This window comes from Oryx dammah, unplaced genomic scaffold (genome assembly GCF_014754425.2).
Source record: "Oryx dammah isolate SB20612 unplaced genomic scaffold, SCBI_Odam_1.1 HiC_scaffold_25, whole genome shotgun sequence".
Classification (NCBI taxonomy): Eukaryota; Metazoa; Chordata; class Mammalia; order Artiodactyla; family Bovidae; genus Oryx; species Oryx dammah.
This window is the reverse complement of record NW_024070209.1, coordinates 70,610,500-70,625,728: the sequence shown is the minus strand read 5'-3', so window position 1 is coordinate 70,625,728 and position 15,229 is coordinate 70,610,500. Positions and strand designations below refer to the sequence as shown.

The 15,229-nt window shown below is 51.3% G+C and overlaps 1 protein-coding gene across 4 annotated transcripts in view; it reads left to right on the top strand.

Moving 5' to 3' along the window:
* The window catches only part of BABAM2 (BRISC and BRCA1 A complex member 2), a 410,927-nt gene extending 398,417 nt beyond the window's left edge, over positions 1–12,510 (top strand). For all 4 annotated transcript variants that reach the window (XM_040224352.1, XM_040224354.1, XM_040224353.1 and 1 more), the window contains one exon: positions 11,804–12,510. In XM_040224352.1, coding sequence (XP_040080286.1) covers positions 11,804–11,867 — 64 coding nt within the window. In that variant the 3' untranslated portion in view covers positions 11,868–12,510. The remainder of the gene's footprint in view (positions 1–11,803) is intronic.
* The last annotated feature ends 2,719 nt before the right edge of the window (positions 12,511–15,229 follow it).

Genomic DNA, 15,229 nt, shown 5'->3' with positions numbered 1-15,229 from the left:
TGGCTCCCAGAATTGCCAAGGGGAATTAATTATTGTTTGTGAAACACTTTAAGAGTCTCCAATGAAAGACCTTGTATAAATGCAAATTATTATTATTGTCATTAAAAGTGCTAGACAGACGTCTGGCCTGCTGGATAATACGCTGGCATAGTTCTGAGCAGCAAAGAAAGTCAGTTCCAGGCAGCAAGTTTGCTCTAGTTGCTCCAGAGAAATAGCAGGAAGAAACAGTGGGCAGAGGAGGACTTAGCCCCAGACTGTGAAGTGAAACCACCCAACTCCCACCCAAGCTGAGCAGGCAGCAGTCTTTCTGGGAGTCCAGGGCCCGTGTGTCTTCTGAGGGTCAGGCTTTGCTCAGCTCTTTCCCTTGCCCCCTGCATTAAACAGCCCTTGTGAAGTACAAGAGCTCGCCATGAGTGAGTGAACGTCTGGTTGTCTGCTGGTCTGACGGATGAATGCTGGCCTCCATTCTTGGAGTCCTAAGTCAGATCTGGAGACAAAAGATAGATAGAAACCTCTTGTCATGCCTTTGATGGTGCTTATTAAGGCTCTTGAGGGAACCCCTTTAGCAAAGCCCAGGGAGAGGTCATTTATTAAATTACTGCTTCCACTAAAGAAACTGTCTCTGGCTAAAGTGCTTGGATTGATACCAAAGCAATAATAATAATAATGGATAATAGTACAGTCGGCCCTTCATATCTGTGGGTTCCACATCCAGAAAATATTTCAAAAATATTTGGAGGAAAAAACTCCAAAAAGTTCAAAAAGCAAAGTTTGAATTTGCCAAGCACCAGCGACTATGTACATAGCATTTATATTAGTATTTACATTGTATTAGGTATATAAGTAATCCACAGGTGATTTAAAGTATATGGGGATATGTCAATAAGTTACAAGCAAATTCAGTCAGATCTCCACATTTGTACATTCCATACCCACAGATTCAACCAGTGGAGGATAAGAAACCAGAGTTGGTTGAATCTAAGGCTGCGGAATCCAAAGATACGGAGGGCCAACTAGTACACCACTTTATACAAGGGACTTGAGCATCCTTGGATTTTAGTATCCGAGAGGGTCCTGGAACCAGCCTCCTGTGGCAGGTTCCAGGGGATGACTGTATATTAGACCTGGAAGTAAACGCAGAGGCCATCCCCTCACTTTCCAGATGAGGCATCTGGGACACAGAAGTAAAGTGGCTCATCCACGGTCACATAGCAAGAGCCAGGATCACAACTCATGCTTAATTATGTCAGGGTAGTAATCCCTCCCACTGTATAGCATTTTACAGTCACATCACTTCTGAAAAGCTCTGAAGAGTTTTCAGAAACCCACAGACATAACTGGTAAAGGAACCTTCTGGTACCTTTGCTTCTCTGGGACTCATTATTTGGAGAACATTTCTGGTGCCTCCTGCGTGCCCTTACGGGGATTGCCGGTGCCTTTCCTTCTCCGGACACTCGGCCTCGGCCTCGTTCTTCCATAAGATGTGTTGATACTTCCAGGATCCAGATGGGCAAGTGAGCAGGAGGTCTAGTTCCTCCCTTCCATCCCTTGTTATCACAGTCATAATTCTACTGGAAAGTCACCCAATGCAGGTTCCTAGATGAGAGCTAAGGATACCAGTCACCACCTCCGGACACACAGACTTACAGGATGGAGGAAACAGATGTAGGTGTAATGGGAGTTAGCAGTAAGTAGCCCTCGGCATTCATTACTGGGCCATTGACAATTCCAATATTATGGAGTTTTAATGAAGGAGAATAAAAGATCCTAAAATGATGTTTGGGAGGGGAGAATCACCAAATCAAAGAAATTTAGAAATCATCTTTTCCACGCCTCCATTGTGTGGATGAGGAAACAGAGGCGTGAGTCAGCGTCACACAGCAGGTGCAGACGTGGAGGCCTCAGCTCTGTGCTTAGCCATCAGCACTCTTTCCACTGGAAATCATGGCGGTGTGCAAAGTATGTGCACTCTGGAGTCGAGCAGCGTTGCCACGTGTTAGCGACGTGATCTTAGAAAATTACTTGCCTTCTCTGAATCATAGATTTCTCATTGGCAAAAATAAAGATAACAGGCGTCCCCCTCTTTTGGAAAGTTCACTTTATGCCACTTCGCTTTTACAAAAGGCCTACGTTAGTGCCTGGTTTCAGTGACCCAGAGACATCCAAAGAGGATTTTCACTTTTACTTTTTTTAGAAAAGGCAAAAAGCAAAAATAGCTTTCATTGTTTGTTTTGTGGCAAGCCCTTGTAGAGGCAGCATACACTCCGAGCAGCCGGAGTGGCACCGCCAACCTCATTACCCAGGAACCATGCTTGCATCTCAGCATCAAGCCACTATAGCTCACTTTCTGGAATTGCTGCTTTTCTATCTGTGAGCCCAGGTGTCTGGGAATATCATTTTAGCTGCTGGGCCAGGGGATTAGCCCGAAAAGAAGAGGGACCATAGCCCTCCTTGCTGTCCCTCCCCCAGATCTTCAAGGGGTATCTGTGAGCACCCAGCTAGGAGGGCAAACACCCAGAGTGTTGGCATGACCAGGAGGTGCCTTCAGAAGCCAGTAGACAGGGGCCCAGGCAGCTATGGAAGACAGAGCTTCAGCCTCTAGATGCTGAGAGTCTAGTGAGAGAAACCAAATTTACAACCAGGCAAACAACGCTTAAAAGCCTCAGAGAGACTCTCTGGAAAGGAGGAGAATAGTTTATGCTCCAAGGAGTTGATATCCTAAGTGTTCTCTGTCCTTTGGGGGTCCAGTACTCCCCTGTTTCAGCTGATGCCTGGTGATGCTGAGTGGAACCCTGAAAACACTGTCCCCCGCACGCTGCCGTGGTCTGCTCCGCCAGGACCCTGGGCACTTCCTCTCTGTGGGCAGTTCTTTGGTTTTTCCCCTCTTGCTGACTAAGGGGGAGAAGGTTGTCTGTGATCTTGATGGTGACTCACTACCATCAGACAGGCAGCTGGCTTCCCCTCAGCGGTCCAGCACAGGTGAGCTGTGTGAGTAGCCCTCCTCCCGACAGGGCCTGTGGACGATCCCAGCACCCTCCACGGGCATCTGCCTGGCCATCAGCAGAGCCAGTGCTGGGATCCTGCCCATATAGCCCCAGGCAGAGTGAGCAGACAACTTGAGATGCCCATTGCCATGGCACCTACCACCGGAGATACGTCAGATGTAGGCACAAATAGGGCGACAAGGTGGACCCAGAGAGTAGCTCTGCTCTGGGGTCCCAGGCCTCAGGGAGCACCGCATTCCTTAGCTCCCTACTCCCACTATCTGGCCTAAGCTTAGCGCAGACAGGTGCACTGGGTACCACAGCCTGCCCGCCCCCACCTCCTGGGTAGAGGGGGGCCAGCCTTTCTCTGTGGCCACACTGTCAGCTCCTCCTCCCAGTGTCTCATCAGGTTCACAGTGGAAAGAGCATCAGCCTGCGAGTAAGGAGATAGGGAGGACAGGCTCAGATTCTACCTACTAGCTCTGGAGCCTCAGGGCAGCTCCTTGGGACAGCCATTCATTCGTTCATTCCTGCCTATGAGGCCTATGGACGTTGAGCGCCATGGGGCACTAAGGAATGAACCATCACCATATTCTGCCCTCAAGGGGCTTTCAGAGAAGAGCTAGGCCTTGTGAGAGGGGACCATTAACTTCTCCAGCCCTTAGTTTTCTCTTCTCCATAATGGTTGGAGTATACAGCCGCTGAGGTTTCTGTTATAAAATTTTATCATTCTAAAGTACATCTTTAAATAAACCACATGTTTATTACATCGCTTGAGAAATGTTTGTTGAGCTGCAGTGTGTCGGCACTAGACTCGAAGCTGGGCTGCAGAGAGGGATGAACATAGGCAAGGGGACTTGCAGTTAAGGAGCTTCTGGTCAGACGTGGCGGGGTGAATAGACAGATGCAGGCAGAGCTAGAGCCCCAGGGAGGAAGGTAGCCCTGTGGCTGGGGGAGCCCACGAGGACTACCCTGCCCCCTCATCCCGCCAGCTGGCCATCTCATGGCCTCCTCCTCAGACCCTGCACCAGGGGATGCCGAGGGGGCAGAGGTCCCTACAGTCCCCACCACCCCCACCCCCACTTCTGGGCAAGGACTGGCCCTGCAGTTGCAAAAGCTGGCTGCATGCTGCTTTAGCCCCAGAGGAACTGGCTAGGCTCCAGAAGGCCTCCTTGAAGAGTCTCAGAAGGAAGGAGAACCACTAGGTAATTTTGATCATTTCAGTACCCATTGACAAATACCCTATGATTTAGAAGGAGGCAGATTTCATCCCAATACTTTGATGTCTAGAAATGGATTCCAGTTGGTTGTTTGTCCTCCTAAAACAGCATTTTATTTAATTCAACACATACTGAGACTACAGCCAGCTTTCTCATGGGCGAGGAGCCCGAGCTGTATAAGACAGAGTCTAGACATCAATCTAAACATCTCAAACTCAAGGCAGACCATGGCTGGGCCTGAGGTTGGAGGCCAGTGTGCCATGGAACCCGGCAGAGGGGAGATTGATTCCAGCTGAGGGCAAGGGCCTCTGCCTGAGGCTGCGAGCATGTTCTCAGTGTGATATCAAGCCTTTTGCAGCTCATGGGTTAGTTTCCTTGCCTTGCGAGCTTAGATTCCTTAAAAACAAACCAGGCCTGCTTGAGGATTGGCAGTTTTAGGGAGACTGTGTACATGAACCAGTTATAACCACTTGTTTGTTCCTAAAGCCCATACCAGCAATCCAGGCTGGCTGCCAGGGCACAGCTACAGAATAAGCTCCCATCGTGCCAGGCATTTGCTCACCAAGATGCCCAGAGTCGGGTGGGCCATCTTCACAGGGGCTTTTGGAGGGCTTGGGGTGATGGGCATCGAGGCAGAACCAGGTCTTTTTGTAGAGATCCTATTATGAGGATGACCCCTTTGCCACGGGAGAGTAACCCTCGATGAGTCAGTCTTTACCATGGCCGTTCAGGACCATGAGGACAAGGCAAGACCACAAGGATGATTAGTGGGACTTGTCTTACACTATTTACAGGACCGCTTTGATTTTCAGACCACAGTTAGCTTGCATATGACTGATTAAAAACATGTGCCAGTTGAAGTCACAGCTGCAGAAGAAAACTGGAAAAAAGAAAGGAGCCTTAGATGTTTAGGAACTCGCCTCTATTTGCAAAAATGAATTCTGACTTGATTTGTGTGTCCTTGATTTCCTGACAGTGAGGTTCGTGTCCCCGAACCACTTCTCCCACCCTGCCCCACTCCCCGCCCCCCGCACTGGCCTGACTCGAGCAAACATCATAAGGCTCATCTTATGATTGCCCAAAGAAAAGCATTTGGGAATTCCAGAAAGAGACCTCAGAGTCCTATTTCGGAAGAGAGCAGCTGTTTAGGCTTCTGCAGAATCAAAGGTCCCAAGTAAATGAGGCTAAAGGCAGCAAGATCCCAGGGGCTACTCCGTCAAGTCGTGCTCCCGTGGGAAGACGAGCTCTGGTGGCACTGGGGCCAGAGGCTCTCTTGACTGAACTCGCTCAGCGTCTGTTCCCTCACCTGCACAATGGGACCATGACTCCTGCCGCACGCGGTAGTATTGTGAGCCGCACCTGCGCAGTGTTCAGTCTGCTCTGTGGGCTTCCTTCCTCTTTCCCTGGAGTCTCCAGCCTCTTGGGACTTTTTATTCTCTGTTTTTTGTTTTCATTTTCTTAAAGTGGTACTGGTTCAAATGTTTAGATGTTGATTTCACAGATTTTTGTCCTTTGGAAAAGGTCCATTGAATAAATCGAGGCTTATAATTCCAGCAGGGAAGACCCCTTTTGGTGAGAAAGGCTCCTAATTACCTTCATCTCAAGGCCTCTGAGGATTCCTCTCACAGCTCCCTGTCCCCACACTCCTTAGTGCCCCCAGAGCCCCTGCCCAGGAGCACCTAGATGATGGATTTTCCAGGCATTGTTACCCCCTGACGACTTAGCTTGAGCTCCCTGACTCTGGACCTCTGCTCAGTGGGAGGGCAGACATGGCCAAGAGAAACGAGCCTCCCTCCTTCCCACCACTGCCTGTGGTTCCCAGGACATGTGTTCGGAGCTCTGCCATGTTTGCAAAAAAGCATCCCAGATAATGATGAGCTCTGCCTCCCCGCACCACAAGTCCTTACAGTGCCTCAAGGCCTGGGCTTGGCTGGTGCCTTGATTTAACCAGTGAAGGTCAAAACACAGAGGTTAAGTGGCTTGCTCAGAGTCACGTGGATTTCTCAGAACCATAACTGGGTGGCACCTAGAGATGACCAAGTATCCATCTGCCTTTTGGAGGTGAGGAGCTGGGCCTGGACTAGAGCCATGACTTCTGCCTCATGGCTCAGGGCTCTTTCTGCTCAACCCGCTGTCTCTCCTTTTCTCTCCTTTTCTCTCCTTGTTGTCCTGGACAGAGAAAGGTCTGTTCGAGGACTGGGCCAACTGTGATACCCCCACTTCCGGTAGCTAGGGCCATGTGATTATCTTAAACATCTGTCAGGGGCACAGCCCATCTTCCCCCAACCACACTCTTGACCAGAACTGCACACAAGAGCACACCCAGAACTCAGGCAAAAGCCAGCCAGGGGCGCAGGTGCCTCCCGCTGCAGAGCCCGTCCTTCAATACCATGAGTCCACTTCCAGCCGCTCTGGGCTGCATTTCCAGAGGTTCACAGTGTCCTGACAACTTTGGCTGGGTGTCAAGCCCTGAGACCGACCATCTCTGTGCCTCCAACTGCAAGCGCATATGATAAGTGAAAAGTGATCCAAGAAGGCCCAGAGGAAAGGATGATCTGGGACCTTTCCATCCACACAGGGTTTTTCTCTTTTTCTCTTTTACAGCCACACATGCCCTGGCTGTTCCCAGGGACTCAGTCTTTCCCCCTCAGACCCAACTGGGTCCCCATGGTAACAGTTGACATCTATTGATCAAGTAGTATGCCAGGCATCAGGCCAAGTGCTTACTTGGAGCATCTCATTTAATCCTCATGAGGATTATTCTTTAAGGTAGGCATTATGGCTCCCCTTTTATAGTCAAAGAAATTAAAGCTAAAGAGATGAGTCACTTGCACAGGTGGGACAGCCAGTAAGGAGCAGGGCCAAGCCTTGAGCCCAGGTGTGGCTGGCTCCAGAAGACACAGTGCCTGTCCTGCACAGCCTCCAGCCTGCGAGGCCTTGGAGATCATTGAGCACAGCTCCTTGCCTGGAAGATGAGGGATCTGGTGCCCAGAAGGGAAGAAACTTACTCCTGGACCCCAGACCCAGAAAAGCAGACCCACTGAGCTCCCCAGCACCCTGATTCCTGACCTCAGGAAATTCCCTCCTGGCAGTGCCTGTGAGCTGAGGCCAGGAGCTAATCCTGCTTCTGATTCATGGAAAACCTACCAGACCTCGGCCTGGAGTCAGTTCTTTAAGTTTTATTCTGTTGACCTGAGACAGTGGACTAAGGTGTGATTTTATAAACCCAGAGCGAAGGAACTGAGGTCAGTGGAAAGGGTCAGAACCTGATGTCGTCCTCAGGCATATTTAGCTCTAATCTGGTCTAAAAATAATTTCCCTCCAGTGTGGTAGAATGGGAGCTTGACTGATCCTGCAGGTCCTTTTGACCAGTGAAGGAGGATGTGAGAAGACCTTCCCTTCACCACCAACACACTTACACTTTTGAAGCTTACCATACACTTTGTCTTTGGGTCAAAGAGTTGAGGTGACAGAGTAGTGCCATTGGCAAGTGATATATTCTGAGCAGCTCTCCACTTTCTCTGATAAAAAACCTGAAATAAATGAAAACAGTGCTTCATAATATATAAATGGCTGGGAGCCAGTTGTCCTTTTCCCCTTCCTCCCCCTTTCCCCGAGCTGACTTCGTGCGGCTCCGTGTTGAGAAGCGCTCACTGACAACAGCTGGTAGCATCATGCCTTTAAACAGCCCTGCTCCATACTGCTTCCCCTTGGCGTCGCACAGTTTGCCCTGGCAGGGAAAGCCCAGGACAGAACAGGAAACTTTAGAATTTTTTGAAGAAGGAAAGAGCTTGCTGTAAAGCTTGCTCCCTCTTGCCAAGACCTTTCTGTCAAAGGAGCTTGCACTGGTGTGGCCCCTTCCCCCAGAAGTTTCCAAGGAAAAACCTGAGCTGAGGAGATTAGCTTCATCAGATTTGCCCCATGTGACACCGGGCATGAGGAGAGAACACGGGAGAGAGCTGCCCACCCTGGAGCCCAGGGCCCCATTTCAGCAGCAGTCAGTCCCACTCCCTCGTCGGGCACCTATTGTGGGACCGACCGCCTCTCCCTATAATGTCCTCACCTGTGACCTAAGACAGGGGCGCCACCCTACCCAGTGCTCAGACTCCAGATGTCCTTTGGGCAGGAAGGCAAATGCAGCGGAGGTTGGCAGCAGCCCATTGGTGCCGGACCCCTGAAGAAGGGCCACCAGGCCCCCCTCCAGCAAACACAAATCCTGCTGGGGAAACAGCAGCATGTGAAACACAGGGACGAAATGAACAGCCCTCACGACTGGTGGCGGCAGCCAGCCAACAAGCTTCCTTCCCGCACGTGGTCCTGTGAGAGCATCACAGCAGGGTGGGTGGGTTTGTTGCCCCTTCTCACCCTGGGGAAACAGAACTTGGGGCATCTCTTGCCTGGTCTGCCTGGCTCTAGGTCTGGGGCAGCTCCTGCCTCATTGCCGTCCTCCTCCCCAAAAGGATGATTGTGGGCAAGGGCTCCCAGGTTCTGCATCTCAGAAAAGGTGGCAGATTGGCTGGAACCGGGATGGTGGAGGGTGTTGATCCTTCTCACTGACAGTCGGCATAGGCTGAAGTTTGAGAATGGACGACACTTTTGCAGTTTTCTTCCTCAGAATCTAAATGTCTCATCTGCCTGCTTTCTGGGCTTGCTCTCTTTCACCCCAGAAAGCCTGCAAGGGACCTGCTTTAACTGCTCTCACAAACCGGTGGTCATCAGTAGTTACCTTAATTACAGCCATGAAGTCCTCGCCGGGCGCTCTGTACAGGCCAGACCTGTGGGGTCACCGAGAAGGAGACTCACTCCCTCCTTTCCGGGGCTGGCAGTGCCACCCAGTCCGCAAAGCCCTGTGCACACATGAGACATGCCCAGAAGCAGCACAGAGAGTGTCTGCACTCAGGGAGAGAACCTTGGGAAGGCTTGATGGAGGCAAGGGCATTTGGCCTGAGCATGACTAAAGGCCTGGGGTAGTAATGGCATGTCTGAGGAAGAGCAGGTGGCCGACAGGAGGAAGTGGCAGTGGAGGATGGCGTCTGGACCGTGCGTGGGCCTCGGGGCTTATGACACCCCCAATTGCTCTCTTCTCATGGGTGGACATCCCCTCGTTGCCTCTCACGGCTTCAGCACGTCTGCCATCTGCCTTTAAGTGAGCACCCTGACTCCTAATGTGCTTCTGATCTCCTGTGACATCACAGTGAGGAGACTCACCTGTAGGTTTTCTGGAAGAGGATCTTCAGCTTTCTTAGCTTCTCAGTGGTGAGGGCAGGGCATGATCCCAAAATGCGACTGAGGAAAAGTGCAGATGATGACAATCACAGCACTCCAGGCTTCGGGTTTGGGCAGATGAAGGGTCTTGGTTGGGGTAGGGACACAGACCCACGCTCAAAGAGAATTCATTTACCTGCAACAGGAAGATGAAGCCTTGCATCCCGGGAAGAAATAGCAGTGTTGTAAAAGGTAACAAGGCAGGGAGCCCAGGGTGTGGGGAGGAAGAGGAAGAAGCTGCAGGATGAATTCGCTGCAGAGGTTTAGGGAGAAGTGGAAGGTGAGGGATCTGTTACAGAAGTACCAGGGCCCGACGCACTTTCAAACGTGTGACAGCGATGAACACATCCACGTGGCACGCACTGGCTTGGATGAATGATAGACGTTCAGGTCATGATGTCCTGGTTGGAAATGTGAGACTGGCAGTTTGGGAGAGAAGGACTGGAGACCCAGATTCCAGGGGCGGGGCAGGTGTTCTCTGCTGAGGGTGTTTCAAGCCTGAGAGGAAGCGAGCGGAGTAGAGAGCAGGACTGGAAGAGGCCAAGGAGAGATGTCACCTGGAGGTGAGGAGGAGCAGGGAGAGGAGAGAGGGAGCAGGCCTGGATGTGTAAAGTCCGGGCAGTAGCTTCCAGACGCGGGAGCCGCTGCAGAGAGGCTGCAGAGGCTAGGACTGAAAAATCTAAGCAAATCCCTGAAATGTGAAAGAGGGCTTCCCGTGACCTGGCGTTGCGGGGTGGGGATCAGGCAGGTGTCATCAGTGACGCTCTGTATGGCTACCTCATGGCAACCCTGGGGCTGCTGAGTTTGTGGTTCCCAACATCAAACCACCCATTTGAGCTTCTTGACTCCTGAGCAGTTCTCTGCTTTTTTCTCACGGGTGGACATCACCTCGTTGCCTCTCACAGCTCAGCACATCTGCCTTCTGCCTTTAAGTGAGCGCCCTGACTCCTAATGTGTTTCTGATCTCCTGGGAGCCTGGAGCACCAAGTTTACTAGGACTATATCCTAAATATTAATAACATAGACTTGGGTAAGGTACCTGAGGCCTTTATGGTACTGATGGTGACAGGTCATCTAGCTCGTGTCCCAGGTACGAGGGAACCACTGCTGGATAAGTCAGCTGCTCTGATCTCATCAGCATCAGGGGCAAGAGAGGGGGGACCAGGAGGCACACAGGGTGCCCACCCCAACCTCTCCGTCTTGTTGCCCTCCGCTTCCCACCGTGCCCTTTCTCTTCTGGAACAGTGTTGAGTTCCCAGCTCACGTGCAGCACTCCCATGCTCCCCCGGCCTCTGCTCCTGCTGTGTCTTTCGCCTGGAACATGTGTAAAATGCCTGCTTCACCTCCTCCTCCGTTGATTGCCCCAGGCTGGTGCCTCATGGCACCTCCATAAGCGCCCTCACCACAGCAGTCGGTATTTCTTCTGTGTCTGCTGCTCCTCAAAACTGAGCTCACCCACATGGGGTGCCATGTCTGGGGCATCTCCCAACCCTTGGCACCTCAGACAGTGCCGGGCACAGCCTCCTCCTATTGAATGGAAAGTCTGCTTCTACAGGTTCGAATCTGGGTGCCGGAAGAACCAAATGGTCCGCCCCAGATCCTGTCACTAGTCTGAGAAGGCTCTTCTGACACCCAGCCTGATTTTCTTTCCAGTAGATCAAACCACGAGTATGTTTGCAAATAAATGGAGAGCATGGATCACTTAGAAATTCGTCATATTAGGCCTTGCTTATCTATATGCAGGAGACCTGGGTTTGATCCCTGGGTTGGGAAGATCCCCTGGAGAAGAAATGGCAACCCACTCCGGTATTCTTGCCTGGGAAATCCCATGGATAGAGGAGCCTGGTGGGATACAGTCCACAGGGTTGCAAAGAGTCAGACACAACTGAGCCACCAGCACTTTTTTCTTTTCTTTGTCCGTATGAAGTTGATCCAACTGAGTGAAAAGTACAACCCTGTTGATATTTCAGATCACGAAAATGACTGGTTGCTTGGCTTGGTCACTCTCTGGCTTGTAGCTTGGACCCTTGTTTTTGACCTGGGAAAGGCCAGACAGAACCTGAGTACTGATGTCTAATGGGAATTGGCAGCCAGGAAGTTCTGAATACAGGCCTTTTAAGCATCCATGAGAGAGAACACGGCAGTGAACTACATGGACCTCTCTTGGAAAAATCCAGAAGGCTTTGCATCAGCAGAGAAGGAAAATCCAACCCAAGATGCATGAACAATAAATAACAACTGTTCTGAGTTAGGTTGAAAGCTCTGAGTTGCACTTTTTTTTTTTCAAGTTGTTTGTGCTAACCACAATTTTTTTTTCTCCCCTTTTCCCACCAGGGCTTATTTCAAAACCTTTGTCCCTCAGTTCCAGGAGGCAGCGTTTGCCAATGGAAAGCTCTAGGAAACACCAATCTTGAGAGGTAGCCAGCCAGACTGCTCTGTCCACATGCGTGTCGGCACATAGGGCTGCTTCCTGGAAGCCATTGGAATGTCTTCATGGCAGCGTTTTGCTCACACAGCAGCTTCTTTGCTCCTCGACTGGAACCCAGACTTGAGCTGGCTGGCGGGAACCTGGGTCCCAGAGCCGCCCGTCTCTGGTGGCTCCCTCTTTGTTTCCTGCAGTATATTTCTTAGTTGAAAGAAATAAAGTCACGAATCATGATGCTGTATTTTTCCAGGGAAAGTAAGACATCCTGAATGCACACACCCTGATTCCAAAGTCTTTGTCTCTTAGACCTCTTTTTAAGCTTTCAGATTAAACACACCTTTGCTTTTCTCATTCCCCCGAAATGAGTGCCTGTGTGTTTCACACCCCAGTGTTTCCCATTTTGGACAGTCCTCCAAAAGCACTTGTAAAGGTGCTGCCTGAATGAGTCTGACCAGCTGGCAAGGTTTCAGCCACTTCCCAGTCGGGCCCAAGACCGGTGCTCAGGAACAACTAGGTTCAAGCACCAGCCTCGCCTCCTGTGTGTACTCCAGGTACAAAGCCCATCCTGACCCAGGAGGCGGTCATTAAAGTCATTAAAGCTTACTGAATGCCTCAAGAAATTTATCTCTGTTCTCCCATCCCTCCTCCTGATGCCATTGGGAGAGTTGTTTGGGCTCATGAAGCACTCTGTGAATTATACCTGGAAGACACAGGTAGAGTCCTGTGGGCGGACCCTGGGCTCAGGCCTGCCAGCTCCGCTGCCACCCAGGAACAGGACTGGGCAAGATACCCTGAGCAGGCTCCATCTCCCCTAAATTCGTGGATTATCAGAGCTGGGTGGGGTTTCAGAAGTCACCTGTTTCCACCCCCGAATCCCTCTCCCCCTGCACCTCCCTTCAGGGTCAGAAGTGAGAACCAAGGCCCACAAGCTGCAGAAATACTCCCAGTAAACTAGGGCAAACCTGGGAGCTGAGAGCCATGACATGACTTCCCTCAGCTTACACCCAGGCTGACCACGACCAGCTTGTCCACTTGACAAGGTCTAGTTTAGTTTAGTGGGGTTCCACCCTGAGGGCTTTCAGCCGCGGAAGTGGGACCCTGGCACGGAGGCGAGAAAAACAAGCTGACCTGCGTGGCCTGGGCGCCTTTCTTCAACTCACCTGCCTCCCACCCTCTGTAGGGCCTGCACAGGTGGAACCCGACTCCTCACTGTTCCCTCAGCTGCTCTGTGGCTCCTGGAGCCCACGTAAACCTGAAAGGGAGCCAGCTCAGGGCCCTTGTGGGGACTGGTGAGAGACACCCCTCCTTCCGGTATTCTCCAGCACTCTAGAATGTTCTCAGGAGGCAGGGGAACCACTAGAAGAGACCTCTCAGCTTGGCTTCCAGCTGAAGGGCTGCCCTCCTCTGGGATCTTTCACCACGTGAGTACTTCATCTTGCAGCCTTGGGAATTACTGTGACAGAGAACAGTCCAGTGTCCCGTGTCCGCACCCCAGCTCTGCCGTCAGCCAGCTGTGTGACCCTGAGTAAGTCCCTTCCCTGTGTAGTCAGAACCACCCCCAGGAGCTTTTTAAAAAACCACTGCCTAGGGCCCCACTGCCGGCCTGCTGAATCACATCTCGTTAGCTGAGGCTTGGGTGTCTGGATTTTGATAAAACTCCCCAGGTGATTCTGTTGAGCAGGTGGTCATGACCACACTGGAGTCTCTCCTGACTGTGGCCAGCTGCCTGCCTCATCTACGTCAGGCCAGCTGTGGGCCAAGCTCCACTCTCCTGCTCCATGACACGGTCACTTAGGATGGAGGGGCATGGATTGGGCTCGCCGCACACAGAACCAAGAGTAGACTGAGTCAGACTTTGTTTCAGACCCAGTAGGGGTTTCCAGCCTGAGTTCTAGCAGGGGCTGGTTGGCAGGTATGAGATGGGTGTGATCACATGGCCTGGACCCTTGGCATTTCAAATAGCCAGTCAGTAGTGGCAGCAGCCAGTACTGGGCAGTGCAGCCCAGGCGTGGCCTTCCTGCCCTTGCCAACCTCTAGGGATTCAGATGGCTCAGGCTGGCCAGATCGTCCATGGTAGCCCACACATCTGTGAAGCACGCCCGACCAACCAGAAGTGCTATCTGTGCTTTATCTCAGCACATCTCTACAGCAGACCTGTGAAATAAGCAAGTGAGGAGGGTCGCCCCTGTTCCACAGATGAGGAAACAAGATCAGAGAGGTTAATTGAGTTACCCGTGATCACCAGCTAGTCAGTGCCAGTCGGCACTCAGCCCATGCTCCAGATCCAGTGCTGCTTCTCGCTTTCGTCCGTAACTCTAGGAAACAGGGGCTTCCATGTTGGCTCAGCGGTAAAGGATCTGCCTGCAGTGCAAGAGATGCAAGAGACTCAGGTTCGATCCCTGGGTTGGGAAGATCCGCTGGAGTAGGAAATGGCGACCCGCTCCAGCATTCTTGCCTGGAGAATCCCATGGACAGAGGAACTTGGTGGGCTACACTCCATGGGGTCGCAGAGTCAGACATGACTGTGCAACTAAACACACATGCACACTAGTAAACAAACAGGCTTTTTCCCCCAGTGAAGGCTGAGTTACTATGTGTAGCTTTGTGAGCATGGAGATGATAGGCTTTTTGAGAAGACTTTCAGCCCCAGTAGCACAGAGGGAAGGTTTGGGCTGCTTTTCTTAGGGGCAACCAAACAACAGAAGGTGACAATAGCCACTTCATAGTTCAAGTGCCAGGGACTCAGAACCAGTATTAGTGAGATTTTTATCTCTACCCCCAACAGCAACAGAAGCAAGTGGCCCTCGTAAATGGGCAACAGTCGCCTGTGTGTATTTTAAACACTTCGTGCTAGTTCGGCCCATCGCTGTATTGTATCTGCACACAGAGTGCAGCCTAGGACTAATTAGTAAATGGCTATAAAATGCTTTGAAGATGAAAAGTGCCATATATGAGAGCACATTATTATTACCTCATAAATCCTGTCTCCAGCTTACTCAGCCCTTATAATTTCAGTTGCATCTTTAAGCTCAGCACAGACAAGGAAAAGGTGTTACGAGTGTTTGCTGCTAATAGCTGGATCAGGGCATCTCCTGGGGTGCCAGGGAGGAGCCACAAGAGACTGGAGAAGCAAGTGTTCATCCTTCTCCCAGCTGTTTGGCTTCCTGAGGACCCACCACCAACAGAGAGATGGTGCTTCGTTAGAGAGAGAGAGATGGGGCCCATTTATTCCACAGGATGAACTGGAAAGTGGAATGAGCTTGAGGAGGAGAGAGACTTACATTTGAATCCTGGCTCTGCCCACTGAGTCACTAGCAAATATATAAGAAGCTGTT